Source organism: Cervus canadensis, chromosome 6 (assembly GCF_019320065.1).
Source record: "Cervus canadensis isolate Bull #8, Minnesota chromosome 6, ASM1932006v1, whole genome shotgun sequence".
In the NCBI taxonomy this organism is placed as follows: Eukaryota; Metazoa; Chordata; class Mammalia; order Artiodactyla; family Cervidae; genus Cervus; species Cervus canadensis.
In genome coordinates this window covers 51,101,073-51,115,190 of record NC_057391.1, presented here as the reverse complement: position 1 = coordinate 51,115,190, position 14,118 = coordinate 51,101,073, and the positions used below count along the sequence as shown (strand labels likewise).

Here is a 14,118-nt window from a genome sequence, read left to right as displayed (position 1 = left end):
TAACAACTCTTAGAAGAAATCATAGGCATAAATCCTCAGGACTTTGGATTGAGCAATGCTTTCTTAGATTTGACACCAAAAGCGCAGCAAGAAAAGAAAAAATTAGTTATACTTCATCAAAATTAGAAAAATCAAGGCAGGTCATGGAAATTAAGGAAGGGAGGGAGAAAGGAAGAAAGAATAAAGGAAAGAAAGTAGGAATGAAAACTAACATAAAATACAGATGCTCAGTCAAGTTTTTTTCAGCACTACATTCACCTTTCTTTACTTGTAACCATCTGCAAAAATTCTGTCTTCCAGACTGTGTTTTCCCCCTAAAACAAGTTTCTAAGAAGGCATAAATAAATCAATAAAACAGTAACAGGGGAGCACCAACAAACTAAATCACCGATAATTATACAAACTTTATACAGCATAAGAGGATACCCCCAACCTCTGACTGATGAGCCATTCCCAAAGTTAAGTATCCATCCGGTAGGGGAAAATAGCTGTTAGCCCACAGAAGACCCCTGAGACACAGGATGTAACAGATGATGCTGAGGCCGTGCAGGTGGCCCGCGGGGGCCAAAATGATGGGAAGGCAAAGTTAAGGGTTCACAAGATTTCCTTCACTTCAGGCCTGACTTTGCTTAATCCGTGATCTATTGGGACAGAGACAAAAGCTTTGGCAAGAGTTACGGAAACCTGTCATCACATCAGCTCTACCGCCAGTCAAGACAGAAGGGCCTGACTGCCGCGTAGGGTTTTCTGTCTGACTGGCAGGGAAAGGGGTGGGGGGACCCCCTCTCCCACCCAGACAGTTTGCCGTCCAGACCCCACCCAACAAAGGTGTCAAGACTTTAAATCATTCCGCTGACAAAACCGGAGGGAGAAAAGAACGAGAGAGGCCGTGCAGGAGCCTCCTCTGCTGCGGGAGAAGTTTCCTTCCTCCTGGCCCGCCGCCTCCGTGCGGCCCCTAGCACCGGGATGCCGCCGGGAGGTGGCCTCGGCCCCATCCCAACCGGGGACTCCACCTAATCGGCACCTCGCCCAAGCCGACCCCTACCCCCGCGGCTGTCACCGTAGGCTTTGCGCTGAGGGCCTGGGAGAAGCCACGAAGCTTCTCCGGTGGGCTCTGCCTCCCAGAGAGCGGAGAGGAGCTGCAACCCAACACCCGGCCCCAGGGCCAGACCCTCGGCTCGCCCGCTCCGTCGCGCTGCCCCGCGGGGTGACCGGCGCCCCGAGCCCCAGCGCGCCTCCCAGCCCGCGCCGCCGCCTCACCTGCTCCGCCCGCGGTCCCCACGGCGCTCTGTCAGTGCGCGCGCCGCGTCCACCCACTGCCGGCCTTTTAGGGTCCTTGGCGGGTATTTTCCGTCTGGCCCCACATCACTTCCCGTAAAGGAGCGCGAGGTGAGGGCGGGACCTCCTCCCCGCCCTCCACCTCCCGCTTCCTCCCGTCACTTCGGGGAGCACCCCCGCCCGACGGGGCGAGCGCGCCGGCCCCAGCCCCGCCGTTCCCGCCCAGGGGGCCGACGCAAAGTTCCCCTCGCCTGTTTTAGCCCAAACCCGGTCTCCACTGTCCTTTCCTGGAAGGTGCCAAACCTTAGGGGGTTGTCTTCGTTTTGAGACACAGGGATGACATTTAAAAACTGCCGTGGGATCGGGGCACTGCAAGGTGTAGTTTGGTGCCGCTGCCAAATCTCCTCCCCCAAAGCCATTTTATACAGGTGATCTTCGGGGCGTCGCCTCAGTGTCTGTCTCTGGTCGCCACAGGTGCTGAGCGGTTGCAAAGTCGGCCCTAAGCGGGGGTCCGAGGGGCGGGCTCCCAGCTTACAGTGACTGCCCACTTGGTCTGGCTTCCTCGGGGGCCAGATCCGCGCTGGGCGTCCTGGCTCTGCCGCTGTCCGTCCGGCCCGGCCAGCTCCTCACTCGGGTAGCCTGGCGTTGGTGGTTCTGGAGTGAGGGAAAGCTCTGGGATACTGGAGAATGGCTGGATGACTGGGGCGGGGTGGGAGGCGGGGCGGGAGGCGGGGCGGTCAGAAAGGGTAGTATGTGGGGTAGTAAACAGGGTCTCTGCTCTTGAACAGTCGAGTTCAGATTACAAAATCTCTCTTATTTAAATTTCCAAGTATTAGAGCAATTCGTTAAAATAAAAAAATAAAAAAAATACCTGAAAGACTAGCCCCTGTAGCGAGACATTTGCGAGCCTCTGCTGCCCCCTAGCGGCTTCCCTCTCTCAGTGCCGACGGCTTTCTGTGGGCCACTTGGACCTGTGGCTGCGAGGCAGAGGCGGGAAGCTTCAGGCCCGCAGGTTCTCCCTGGAGGCGCCAAATTCACTTTTAGGCTCATTCAGCCGAAGCATTTCTTTTTTTTTTTTTTTTAATTTTTGACCACATCAGGAGGCATCTGGGATCTTAGTTCCTGATCAGAGACCCTGCATTGGAAGGTCAGTCTTAACCATTGGACTGCCAGGGGAGTCCCCAGGCAAAGCACTCCTCAGCCAAATAATTCTACTTCTAAGCAAAGCAAATGTTTGGAAGTCCTAGTCCACCGGCTCCTCCTATCCGTTCTATCTCACGGATTCTTCATGCATCACAAATTCCAGCTGTCTCAAGGCCACCTGCCCAATCCCATTATCCTTTCAGTCTATAACTACTCAGTTTGCATTACAATACAATGAGCTTCTCAGATTACTTAAAATCACATATACGATGAACCATACGAGATTGCTAAATATTGAATACATATTCATTTTAATAGTTCCAGGCAAATATAATGCAGTAACCGCAGAGTTAGGGATAACAGATTCACTACAGGGTGATGGTTTCAAGGGATATTCCTTAGAGAAAAGCCATCAAACTGTTATCACTGGAGGTTAAAACAGGGAAAGTAGCCCCATGTTCATGTGTAGAGGAAGTCTTGGGAGTCACTGATCAGCTAAGATCTGTTGGGGGCGGGGGGGAGGGCATCAACAATGCAGCAACTGCTAATGGTTCACGATTCAAGGAGCGCTCAGCCCTCCCCACTCCTACAGCCAGGCAGGGCTGTCAGCAGGAGTTCACCAGGCAGGTCAGAAAACAGCAATGCTGTGGCTCATACATCACCCATTCTGTCATTTCATCCAGCAAGTCTAGTTAGGTACTAGACATGCCATAGTGAACAAGGCAAACTGGTCCTTGCCCTTAGTGATCCTGTCCTCAAAGAGATCAAGTTAACTTCTGTGCAGTGAGATAAGATCCTTGATAAGGGAAGTTGTTGTTCAGTGGCTAAGTCTGACTAATTGGAACACAAGTTAAGTGACACCAGATCAACACATCCCAGAGACAAGTGATGTATAGATTAAGAAGGATGAATAAGTGGGGAAGGTGGGGTGGTTTAGTTGCTAAGTCGTGTCCCACTCTTTCAACGCCATGGGGTTTAGCCCGCCAGGCTCCTCTGTCCATGGGATTCTCCAGGCAAGAATACTGGAATGGGTTGCCATTTCCTTCTCCAGCAGATCTTCCCGACCCAGGAATCGAACCAGGGTCTCCTGCATTGCAGGCAGATTCTTCAGCAGCTCAACTACAAGGGAAGCCCTGGGGAAGGTGAGAGAAGAGAATTCTATGAAAAAGATCAGAAGAATGGCCTGGAGGCAAAAAAAGAGAGAATGAGATACTGGAGCAACTGAAAGCTTAGAAAAGCTGAAAAAATGAGTGGAAAGAGCAAAGAAACTGGAGAAATAAGCAGAGGTTGGGTAATGAAGGACCCTGGAATGCTTGTAATAAAGGCTAACATTTATTGACCATTTATTCTGAATCAGCCAATATGCTAAGAACTTTACATATATCACCTCATTTACTTCTCACAATTGCCCTATGAAATAAGCACTATTCTTATCTCCATATTACAGATGAGGAAAAAGCACATTAAAGAGATTAAGCAACCTCACCAGTTTTACACAGCTAATAAGTGGCAAAGCCAGGACCAAAATTCACAATGCATCTTCTTAATGGCTGTGAGGCTAAGAATTGGCTGGGAAGGCCAATGAGCATGCTGAAATCCAAGTGAGGAATAACAGTGATCTGGTTTAAGAGGGTGGCCTTGAGGATGAGGATGAATAGACAGATTTGAGATACTTAGGAGAGGGAATCAAGAAGACTTGGTTGTAGGTGGGGAGGGAGAAGGAGAAATTCATGGAAATGCTCAAGTTTCTGGTTTGGGCAACTAGGAACCCCTAAGCAAAAGAAAGTGTTAGGTAGTTAGAATAGAAAACAGGAGTCCAAAATGGCAGTGGCTAAAAGACAAGGAAGGGAAAAGCCCGAGAAAACAGAACAAAAGGTCAAAGGAAGGTCCGAGGACTGGAGTGAGGACTTCAGGTAGAACAGCACTCCTGACTAAGCCCAATTTGCATAGGGCAGACCCAGGGGGAAGGAAAAAACATAAAAAGAGAAGCCAAAGGGTTCTCTCTCTTTCTCTCCCACGTGTGTATGCGCTCTTTCTCTCCACCCCCCCCCCCGCCCCCGCACAACGCACTGGGGTGCTCTTCTCTTCGCCACTTTGGATCGACGTGCCCTCATGCCTCGAAGATGGATTTTCCTGCTATCTTCTAAATAAAATAGAGCTGTAACACTGATTTGTCTAAGAGCTATAACACGGTCTGTTCAAGACCCGAGAGCTATAACACGGTCTGTCCAAGACCCGAGAGCTGTGACACGCGGAGGGGGTTTTAGTGTCCGTCACTCCAAATCTTTGTTGTGATGACACAAAAACCGAGGAGCATACACTCACCTGACAAAAGCAACAGGAAGGGAGAGTGAAATAGACCATAATCAACAAGTCCAGGGCATTTCAACTCTGACATGCCAGCGCCAGCAGAACATCCAAGTGAAACTCTTTTAGTATGCAGTTGAAAAAGCTGGTCTGAAGCACAGAAGACATGAACTGGAGCTGTTACCACTCAGATGTGAGAGGCAATGAGTTCGTCTAGAAAATGTGCTGAAACGGTAAAAAGGGGACTTGGTGCAGAATCCAGAGGATTGGTCAGTATTTAAGGCATGGGCAGAGGAAACTCAAAAAGTAATTTGAGGAAAGTGTATCCAGAGGAAAACAACAGAACGTTATTACAGAAACCAAGTATATTAAACCTCAGTTAAGAGCTTGCTTGTTTTAACCGGGACTGTCAAAATATTTTTGTTTATAAGCTACATTAACAAAACTTACCTTTCAAATATGTCCACTACTGTGAATGTCAAAGTATATTCTTAAGTATTTTGTACCTAGTTGTTAACTTGTTGAACTATATTTTCAGAAAATGCTCAAAAGTAACACTTCATATTGGAAATAAACATTAAAAAAAAAAAAACAGGGCTAGCTTGAAAGGACTCCAACTGACAAAACTGGAACAATTTGAACATAAAAGTAGTGATCATCAGGGTTGACTTCATGGCCTTGCAGCCAGAACACCACACAGGGCCCAGCACACTGAATTATATTGTTCTGCAGTCACCGTCTTAAAATTTTCAGTAATTTTATCTTTGAATTTGTGTCTTACAAGTGAAATCTGATGGCACAGTGAAGCATGATGGAGGCTTGAAGCCTCTGTATGTACCTGGCTCTGACTCCTGCTACTGCCCATGCCTCTCTTTCTGGTCCTGAGAGAGTCAATTCCTAGGTAGTGTCAACTACAAATTGGCACTTACCAAGAGCATTTGCCATCTGCCATGGGGAGATTGAACCCCATGCTGCTATAGCTGTTGACCTTCAACAACCCCTGAAGGAGTTCAGGGTGGAGTGAGGCACTCTGTGCTCCAGGGAATCCGGTGGGACAGGAAAAGGTCTTTTAGATAGTTGGAGGTTTTTAGGAACAGATTTTATGATCTTGTTAGGTAGAACAGGGAAAAGGAGTCCAAAATGGCGGTGGCTAAAAGATAAGGAAGGGGAAAGCCCTAGAAAATAAAACAGAGGACCGGAGTGAGGACTTCAGGTAGAACAGCATTCCTGGCTGAGCCCAATTTGCATAGGGCAGGCCCAGGGAGAAGAAAACGTATAAAAGGAGCCAAGCGCTCCTCTCTCTCTCTCTCTCTCTCTGTTCCACCCCCCCCAACGCCCCCCGCGCTGCCGTGCTCCTCCACTCTCTTCTCTTCTTCAAGGATGGATTCTCTTGCTATCTTCTAAATGAAATAGAGCTGTAACACTGATTTGTCTAAGAGCTATGACACGGTTTGTCCAAGACCCGAGGGGCTGTGACCGCTGAAGGCTTTAATCATTGTTGAGACAAAAACCAAGGAGCATACACTCGCCTGACAATCTTAATCCTTGCAACTCCTCATATCTAGAGAAGCACTAAATCCCTTCATGGTGACATCAGATCCTCATGACTAACAAAAATCCTTTTGTCAAATGAGTGCTTCATGGTATTGAACTCCTCCTTCACCAAAACCTTATATATTGACTTTCCCCCACTGCTGCTTTGGAGCAGTCTCTCAGAGCTATCTGAGATGCTGCCTTTCGGGCTGCAGTCCTCATTTTGCCCCAAACAAAACTTAACTCACAACTCTCAAGTTGCACATCTTTTCTCAGTTGACAGTAGGTTGATAAGAAGTCCGGGGTCCCTGAGGAGGAGATAGGGGTCTGGGCCTCTCAAGGAGGAAAAAAGGACAAATGTTTTTTTTTTCCTACATTGCTTTGTCTTAGTCAATATAACAATGGATCTTGCTTGAGGACATGTTTCTCCTTCTTGAGATCCTTCTGACTAATCCTGTCATCTTAAAATGTAAATTGTGGCAGTGGGTCTGGTAAGACCTTTACAACCTTGAGATATCCTTTTGATTTACTGTAATAACCAATTGAAAAAGTATATAACTCCCTTGCTAAGACTAGCAAGGGTACACTCTCTGTCCCCCTTCTGATGTCTGTCAGAAGCTTTCTCTGTCCCTTTTTATACTTGAATAAAACTCTGCTACACAAAAGCTCTTGAGTGATCAAGCCTGGTCCCTAGTCCCGATGCTACATCTTCTCCGGACATCACGACTCCAACATTGTTCACTGTAAGCTATCAGTCCCCTGGGACCTGCATGGCCTTGCATTCACAACTCCAAAGCAGTGACTTGGTCACCTTCACTTGGGGAGGCCTACATTCTGCCATCACCTTCCACATGGCTGGGAGCCTGGCTGTGAGTACAGAAGAGATCAGGATTGAGCCCACGTCCCATGGCACCATGGGGTGGGCAAGAAGGCAGGTGTCCCCGCCCTAGTCTGGTAGCACCATAGTACATTCTATGTGCCACCAGCAGGGGCCTCCTGCCGCCACCACCCAGGAATCAAGGGCACAAGCATGGAGGTTTGTAAACTGGGGGTTGCACACTCATCATGAGTTGTAGTGAGTCCATGGAAAGAGACTGGCTTTCTGATCCCTACCCATAGCCATGCATCTTCATTTTGCACTGAGCCCCACAAATCATGTGGTCAGCCCTGGTGACAGTAATAAATTATAACTCACTGAGTAAAATAGGAATCTGTGAATCAAACCAACACATCACTTCTGCAGTATTCCTACCAAAAAGGTATAACCTGAAGCTATCTAATCATACAGAAGCATTAAACAAATTCAAATTAAGGGATATTTTACAAAACAAACCAACATTCTTTGAAAATTTCAAGGTCATAAAAGGCAATGACTAAGAAGCCTGTAGGCTACAGTCCATGGGGTCACAAAGAGTTGGACACAACTGAACGACTTCACTTTCACTTTCAAGGAACAAGAATAAATAAAACCAAAGAACCAAGAACTAAATTCAAATGTGACCCTAAATTAGATCCCAGTTCAGAAAAATATTTTTGTCTTGTTCTAAAGGACATTAATAAGACTTAGTAGAATCAGAATGAAATCTGAGATTAGATAATAATATCCTATCAATCTTAACTTCCTGATCTTGATTATTATAATAATAAATGAGAACATCCCTGTTTTTAGGAATTGCACACTAAAATATTTAGAGGTTACGGGAATCAGGGAATCACATGGGCAACTTATTCTGTTTTCAAAGGGTTTAGAAAAACAATAATGTTTGTGTGTGCATAATACGTAAGCACATATATACAGAGAGAGATTAAAGCAAATGTGGATAAATGCTAACATCTGTGGAACCTAGATAACAAGTATATGAAATTTTTTTTATATTATTTTGTACCTTTTAAGTCTGAAGTTACTTCAATAGCTAAAAAAATTTTTAAATTCTCTTCAGAAAATCCCATAGGATCAAGTCAAGTGGCCCCCTTGAAAATCTATCATCATCTTGGCTTTCCCTCTTTAACTTTCTTGTTCTCCTTATCTCGCCCTGCTGACCTTGGAGTCAGAATAACAGATGTGTGATGAGACTGCAGAACCACCAGCTGCTGTTACCCGCAAGGCCCTGATGGGGCTCCTTTCACTGAGGCACTGGTGAGGAGGCCACTGACATGGACGTACTTTATGAGATGAGACTGACAGAAGACGCTGCAACAGGACTCCCAAGTTAGAAACAAAAGAATTTCCAGGTGGCAAAGGTCTGATGGCAAGTCATAACTGCTAAAATGGGAAGCCAGGCTGGAGCATACCCAGGGTGTCTTGACTTGATAGCATACAGGGTTCTATGCCAACAGCATAAAAGGTCACCATATTCTGAAGGAAAAGATAGAAGGGCTTTATTGTTTTGCGGAAAGAAAGGGGTGTTTCTTGACTCACATATTTCTAAAAGAAAATTAAGAACTAGTGAGCAGAAGGCTGTTGGTTTTCACACTGGGAATCAAGATCTTTTACATTTCCTGATTTAAGTCAATTCCGTAAATTTAAACCCAACAATTAAAGAAGCTGTGTTTACCTGAGGAAGGACTCCTCAATGCCACAAGAATCTACCATAAACTTTCCTCTGCTCCTACCAAGAGACCCAAGGCCTTTAACCAGGACAAAATTCAGATCCTGTTGACTGCATGATCTGAGGCTGGTACAAGGAAGCTCTAAATTGACCATGGTCCCTCAGTTTAGAGTGCAGGATCCTTGGGGTGGGATAAGATAAATGCAGGTTTAGCCCAAATTTGTTTTACAGGAACCCGTTGTCATTCCTCCCCAAACTGAGGTCCATGGATAGGATATATAATATGTATACACACATATTCACACATATATATACACGCTCAGTAGCCGGCAGGGACCGCACATTGATCTTACAGGAAGAGCCATGCCTTAGTCTATTCAGACTGCTATTAATAAATTCCACTAAATAAGTGGTTTAAACACAGGTATTTTTTTCTCACAGTTTTGAAGGCTGAGGTGTACAAGATCAAGGGGCTGGCAGAGGCTGATTCAGTATATGATGAAGCCTCTTTTCCTGATTTGCAGACAGCCATCTTCTTGCTATATCCTTACACGGGCAAGAGACAGAGCACGTTTCTGGTATCTTTTCTTTAAGGGCACTAATCCCATTGATGCTTTTAAACATAGGTGGCTCTGATGGTAAAGAATTTGCCTGTAGTGCAGGAGACCTGGGTTTGATTCCTGGGTTGGGAAGATCCCCTAGAGAAGGAAATGGCCACTCATTGCAGTATTCCTGCCTGAAGAATTCCGTGGACAGAGGAGCCTGACAGCTACAGTCCATGGGGTCACCAAGAGTTGGACAGGACTAAGCGACTAACACTACTATTAATCCCATTGATAAGGGCTCCGCCCTCAGGACCTAATTACCTCCCAAATGCCCCACCTCCAAATACCCAAACAAGGGGATTAGGGCTTCCCCCCATATGAAAGGAGGGATGCATTCAGTCCATACTACATCATTATTGTATAAAGAACCAACTGAAAGCCCCTGAATCTGCTTTCCCTGACTATGACAGCAAATTGGAAGCAATTCATGCAAAGAATTGCAGACATTAACGCCACCTTCAAATACATGAAGGATATAGGGGTGGGGCATCTCCACGTTGCCATTCAATTCAGTTCTTTGGGCCTTGCAAAGACTAAACAGACGTTTTACAGATGGATGGTGATGGTGGTCACACAACAATGTGAATATACTTAATGCCACTGAAATGTACTTAAAAATCATAAAAATACTAAATTTTATGTTATGTATATTCTATACCACACACATGTACTAGACAAATTATGGAAGAAAACAATGGACTAGCCCAACTGCAGCTGCTACTCTGGAAGCAGTGGGGTTTTCTTCCCCCTCTCTGACAGTGTTTATTTTTTTTATTTATTTGGCTGCACGGGGTATTCACTGCTATGCACAGGCTTACTCTGGTTGCAATAGCAGGGCCTTCTTGTTGCAGTGGCCTCTCATTGCAGAGCACAGCCTCCAGTAGTTGTGGCATGTAGGCTTTAGTTGTCCTGTGGCACATGTAATCTTTCCAGACCAGGGATCAAACCCATGTCCCCTGCATTGGCAGGTACATTCTTAACCACTGGATCACCAGGGAAGTCCTCTCTGACATTTTATTGAGATATAATCTCACACAATAAAGTTGTAAAGTGTGCACTTCAGTGGTTTTTAATATATTCACAAACCTGTCACTGAACACCACTATCTAGTTCCAAAACATTTTCATTATCCTAAAAAGTAACACTATATCCATTAGCAGTCACTCCCTATACCTTCCTCCCCTTAATCACTGGGAAATATTTAATACTAATCCACTTTGTCTCTATGCATTTACCTATCCTGGACATATCCTATAAATAGAATTATACAATATGTGGCATTTTGCGCTCAATCAAGGAATATTACATTGCGTGGATATACCACGATATAGTTATACGTTCACTGGCTGAGACATTTGGATTATTCCACTTTGGGGCTATTATAATAATGATGCTACGAGCACTCATTTACAAATGTTTATGCAGACAAGTTTTCACTACTCTGGGATATTCATCCACAAGCAGAATTGCTGGGTCAAATGGTAACACTATATGTTCTTTTTGAGGAACTTCCAAACTTCCACAACTGCCAAACTTGTTTTATATCCTCACCAGCAATATTCGAGGATTTCAACTTCTCCACATTCCCATCAACACTTACTACTTCCTCTCTCTTTGACAGCAGTCATCCTAGTGTATGTGAAGTGGCATCTCACTATAGCTTCGATCTGAATGGCTGTCGTACCTTTACTACACCCCACTCCAGTCCTCTTGCCTGGAAAATCCCACGGATGGAGGAGCCTGGTAGGCTGCGGTCCATGGGGTCGCTAAGAGTCGGACACGACTGAGCGACTTCACTTTCACACATTGGAGAAGGAAATGGCAACCCACTTCAGTGTTTTTGCCTGGAGAATCCCAGGGATGGGGGAGCCTGGTGGGCTGCTGTCTATGGGATCACACAGAGTCGGACACGACTCAAGTGACTTAGCAGCAGCAGCAGCAGTACCTTTACCGGGGCAAAAAAAAAAAAATCAACTCATTCTCTGACAGTTGGTATGTGACTATCAAACAGACAGGTGCATCCTTCTCAAAATGATCAAAAGTAGTGACTTAGCAGCAGCAGCAGCAGTTCAACTTCGCCCCTCTCTCTCTTAATCCTATTACTTTCACTGATCTCATCATAGATAGTTTATATTAAGTTATAATTAATTTATTTTTCAAAAAAAAATGAGTTGATTTACAGTATTTTGTACATGTGTTACATTTAAGCTCTCACTGAAAATATAAAATTAAATCAGTTCTCAGCAATTTCCAAAAGACCCTTTAACTATATGAATAGCTTCATAATAAATTAACTCTTCCATGATCGCGATTATTAATGCAAATCTGCTTAGTGAGTTAAGTAAACAGATCTGTGTAATGTTTGCCACCCTATGTGACACCATCTACCGTCTCAAAAACCTCTATTTATTTAATTTGAGCCATCCTGATTCTTAATTTATACCTCCATTCTGCCTGGGACGAGAAAGCCAGGAATTGAAAGAGTGCTGAAGTATATTAAAGTAGGCTAATTGTAGGCTAATTGAGGGGCATTCTGCATGAGGTAGGTAACTTGGTTAACTTTATTTACAAACACAACTGTAAACACAATTCCGAGCTAGTTTATATACTCTAGACTGCCAATATATAGGCTGCATTCCCAGAAAATATGCCTCAACTAAGAAATAAAATATTCCTTAATACATTCATTTTTGCTTAAAAGGAAACAAACTCATAGATCCTGGTGAAAAGACACAGAATGGTAAAAAGTAAAGTAAACATTAAAATTGACAGTGCTACTTTTAAAGCTAATTTAAAATCACTATCAATAATGTATTTACATTTAAAGTATAATTGATAACTTTTTACTAGATTATTTATACTCAATGTATAATTTCAATGGAATTTTACACAATTACAGTTCAACTCCATGTAGTATCAACTTTTCTTCTCTTCTGAGTCTTGTACCAATTTCATCTTTTCTTTTAACTCCTTCTGATCTCTGGAATACTGTTCAAATATTGGTTGATAAATATATATTCCTCCAGCAATTCCAAGGAGGCTAGCAAAAAGCAGTTGTGGAAAAGTCAATCTTCCAAACATTTTTTCATCAAACACTTCACAGCACAAGGATGGTTCTAAAAAAACAAACTCCACATCCAGGAACTCTCTTCAGGTCTGTATACAAAGAAAATGGGAAGTAAAGCAGTAACTCAGCACAATATCCTTTATAAAGACTTCATGCCACAACTTTGCTCCTGCATAAACAGTATTTTTCTCATAATACGTAAATATGCTTTTTGATGTAACTAAAATAAAGAATATAGATACAAAGCGAATATGAGAAATGAGGGTTAGGGGATGGTGTAAGATAAAGCTAAATGCTATTATAGAATGTTTTCTGAGGTTTTAAAGTGATACTTTACCAAATGGCAGAAGTGTGGAAAAAATAGAGGAACATGCTTTTTATGCCTTTAAAGGTATACAAAACTATTAAAAGAAACAGCCGTCCACGAAAGTTAAATGTGATTGCCAATCTCATCTGAAAGGGGAGAGATTTGTTACTTTTCATTATTAGCTCTTCTTTACTATTTCATGACAATGAGCCAAAAAAAAAAAAGAAAAAAAAAATTAAAAACAATTTTTAAAAACTAAAAGATTTTCTAGTTCCTTTGATGCTATAGTAGATACAAACTGACATCACCTCTAAGTCATCTACCATCCATTTTTGACAAAAAATAAAATAGGGATTTCACTGGTTTTACTTTTTAACAACTGAAGAGTTAAGACTCTAGAACTTCTCAGAAAATTATATTCTTTGCAATAGTCTATAGTCTGATAAGTTCTATGGTTCGGAGATACTAAGTACATATTTATAAACAGGTAAAACAGAGCGAATCATTTTTATGTTTTCTTTATTATAACAATATTTCACAGCCTCCTAAGCCAGTCCCCGAGGTCACAAAACTCAACACTGGCGGAGTAACTAGTAGCTGCTTCTTAATATATCGGTAAAATCGTAACTTACGATTTTTCTGGGGGAAAAAGTCTTTTTTCCTCTTGGACTCTACACTTAACTAGATAAATGAGAACTTCACCAAGCTTGGTTCGATGACTACTGAGTGTAAGAAAAGGAGACATTTGCAAGTCAGCTCCTTGTAAAACGAACAATTAAACCACAAGTAAATTCGGGAAGGTTCCCCTTCCGCTTCTAGTTCGCTAAGTGACACTGACCAAGTCCTTTAACCTTTGGGGGGGCCTCATTTTCCACATCTGTACAAGAGGCTAAATTACCCTTATCCCACCTACGTCGCTCAACAAATAGTCACTGTAAGATCACCCAAAGCATGCAACGTTACACCAACACTTCCGTTTGTAATTATCAGTGCTATCATTACCACTCACACACCGTTCTGCTTCAGCTCCCCGCCGCCTCCAGGCTGCACCCGCAGAGGTGAGATCCAGTTCCTTTCAGCAGTTTCCGCACCCCGGCCGCAGAGACCACGAAACCAAAGGAAGGGAACAATGCCTCGAGAAAGAAATGTAGCAGGGAAACCGCGGACCAGTCGTCGGCGAAGACGTACACGCGTTGCCGAAAGAGCAATAGTGGGCCGGGGGGACCACCGTTGGGGGTGGGCGGGACGAAGAGGCCTTTTCCCGGCTATCTCCGCGCCTGCCGGCGACGGCAGCTTGCAAAAGCCAAACTTAGTGGGCGGAAGAGCAAC

General features: G+C 44.1%; 2 protein-coding genes across 9 annotated transcripts in view; both read right to left on the bottom strand.

Annotated features, from left to right (window-relative positions):
* The window catches only part of RAB27A (RAB27A, member RAS oncogene family), an 85,637-nt gene extending 79,742 nt beyond the window's left edge, over positions 1–5,895 (bottom strand). For 2 of the 7 annotated variants that reach the window (XM_043471918.1, XM_043471913.1), the window contains exon 1: positions 1,261–1,414. The gene's annotated coding sequence lies outside the window, so the exon portion shown is untranslated. Of the gene's footprint in view, positions 1–1,260; positions 1,415–1,813; positions 1,943–4,746 lie in introns of those variants that run through there. The other 5 variants (XM_043471915.1, XM_043471917.1, XM_043471923.1 and 2 more) reach the window with 5 other exon arrangements.
* A 6,058-nt stretch (positions 5,896–11,953) lies between these two features.
* Positions 11,954–14,051, bottom strand: PIGBOS1 (PIGB opposite strand 1). Of its 2 annotated transcripts, none has more exons than XM_043471927.1 (2): positions 13,799–14,051; positions 11,954–12,571 (listed from the first exon to the last, which is right to left on the bottom strand). In XM_043471927.1, exon 2 carries the CDS (start codon positions 12,494–12,496, stop codon positions 12,332–12,334), a length of 165 nt encoding a protein of 54 aa, XP_043327862.1. In that variant the 5' UTR covers positions 12,497–12,571; positions 13,799–14,051; the 3' UTR covers positions 11,954–12,331. The 2 variants fall into 2 exon arrangements, with proteins under 2 accessions (XP_043327862.1, XP_043327861.1); XM_043471926.1 differs by having other exon boundaries at positions 13,803–14,008.
* Between the last annotated feature and the right edge of the window lie 67 nt (positions 14,052–14,118).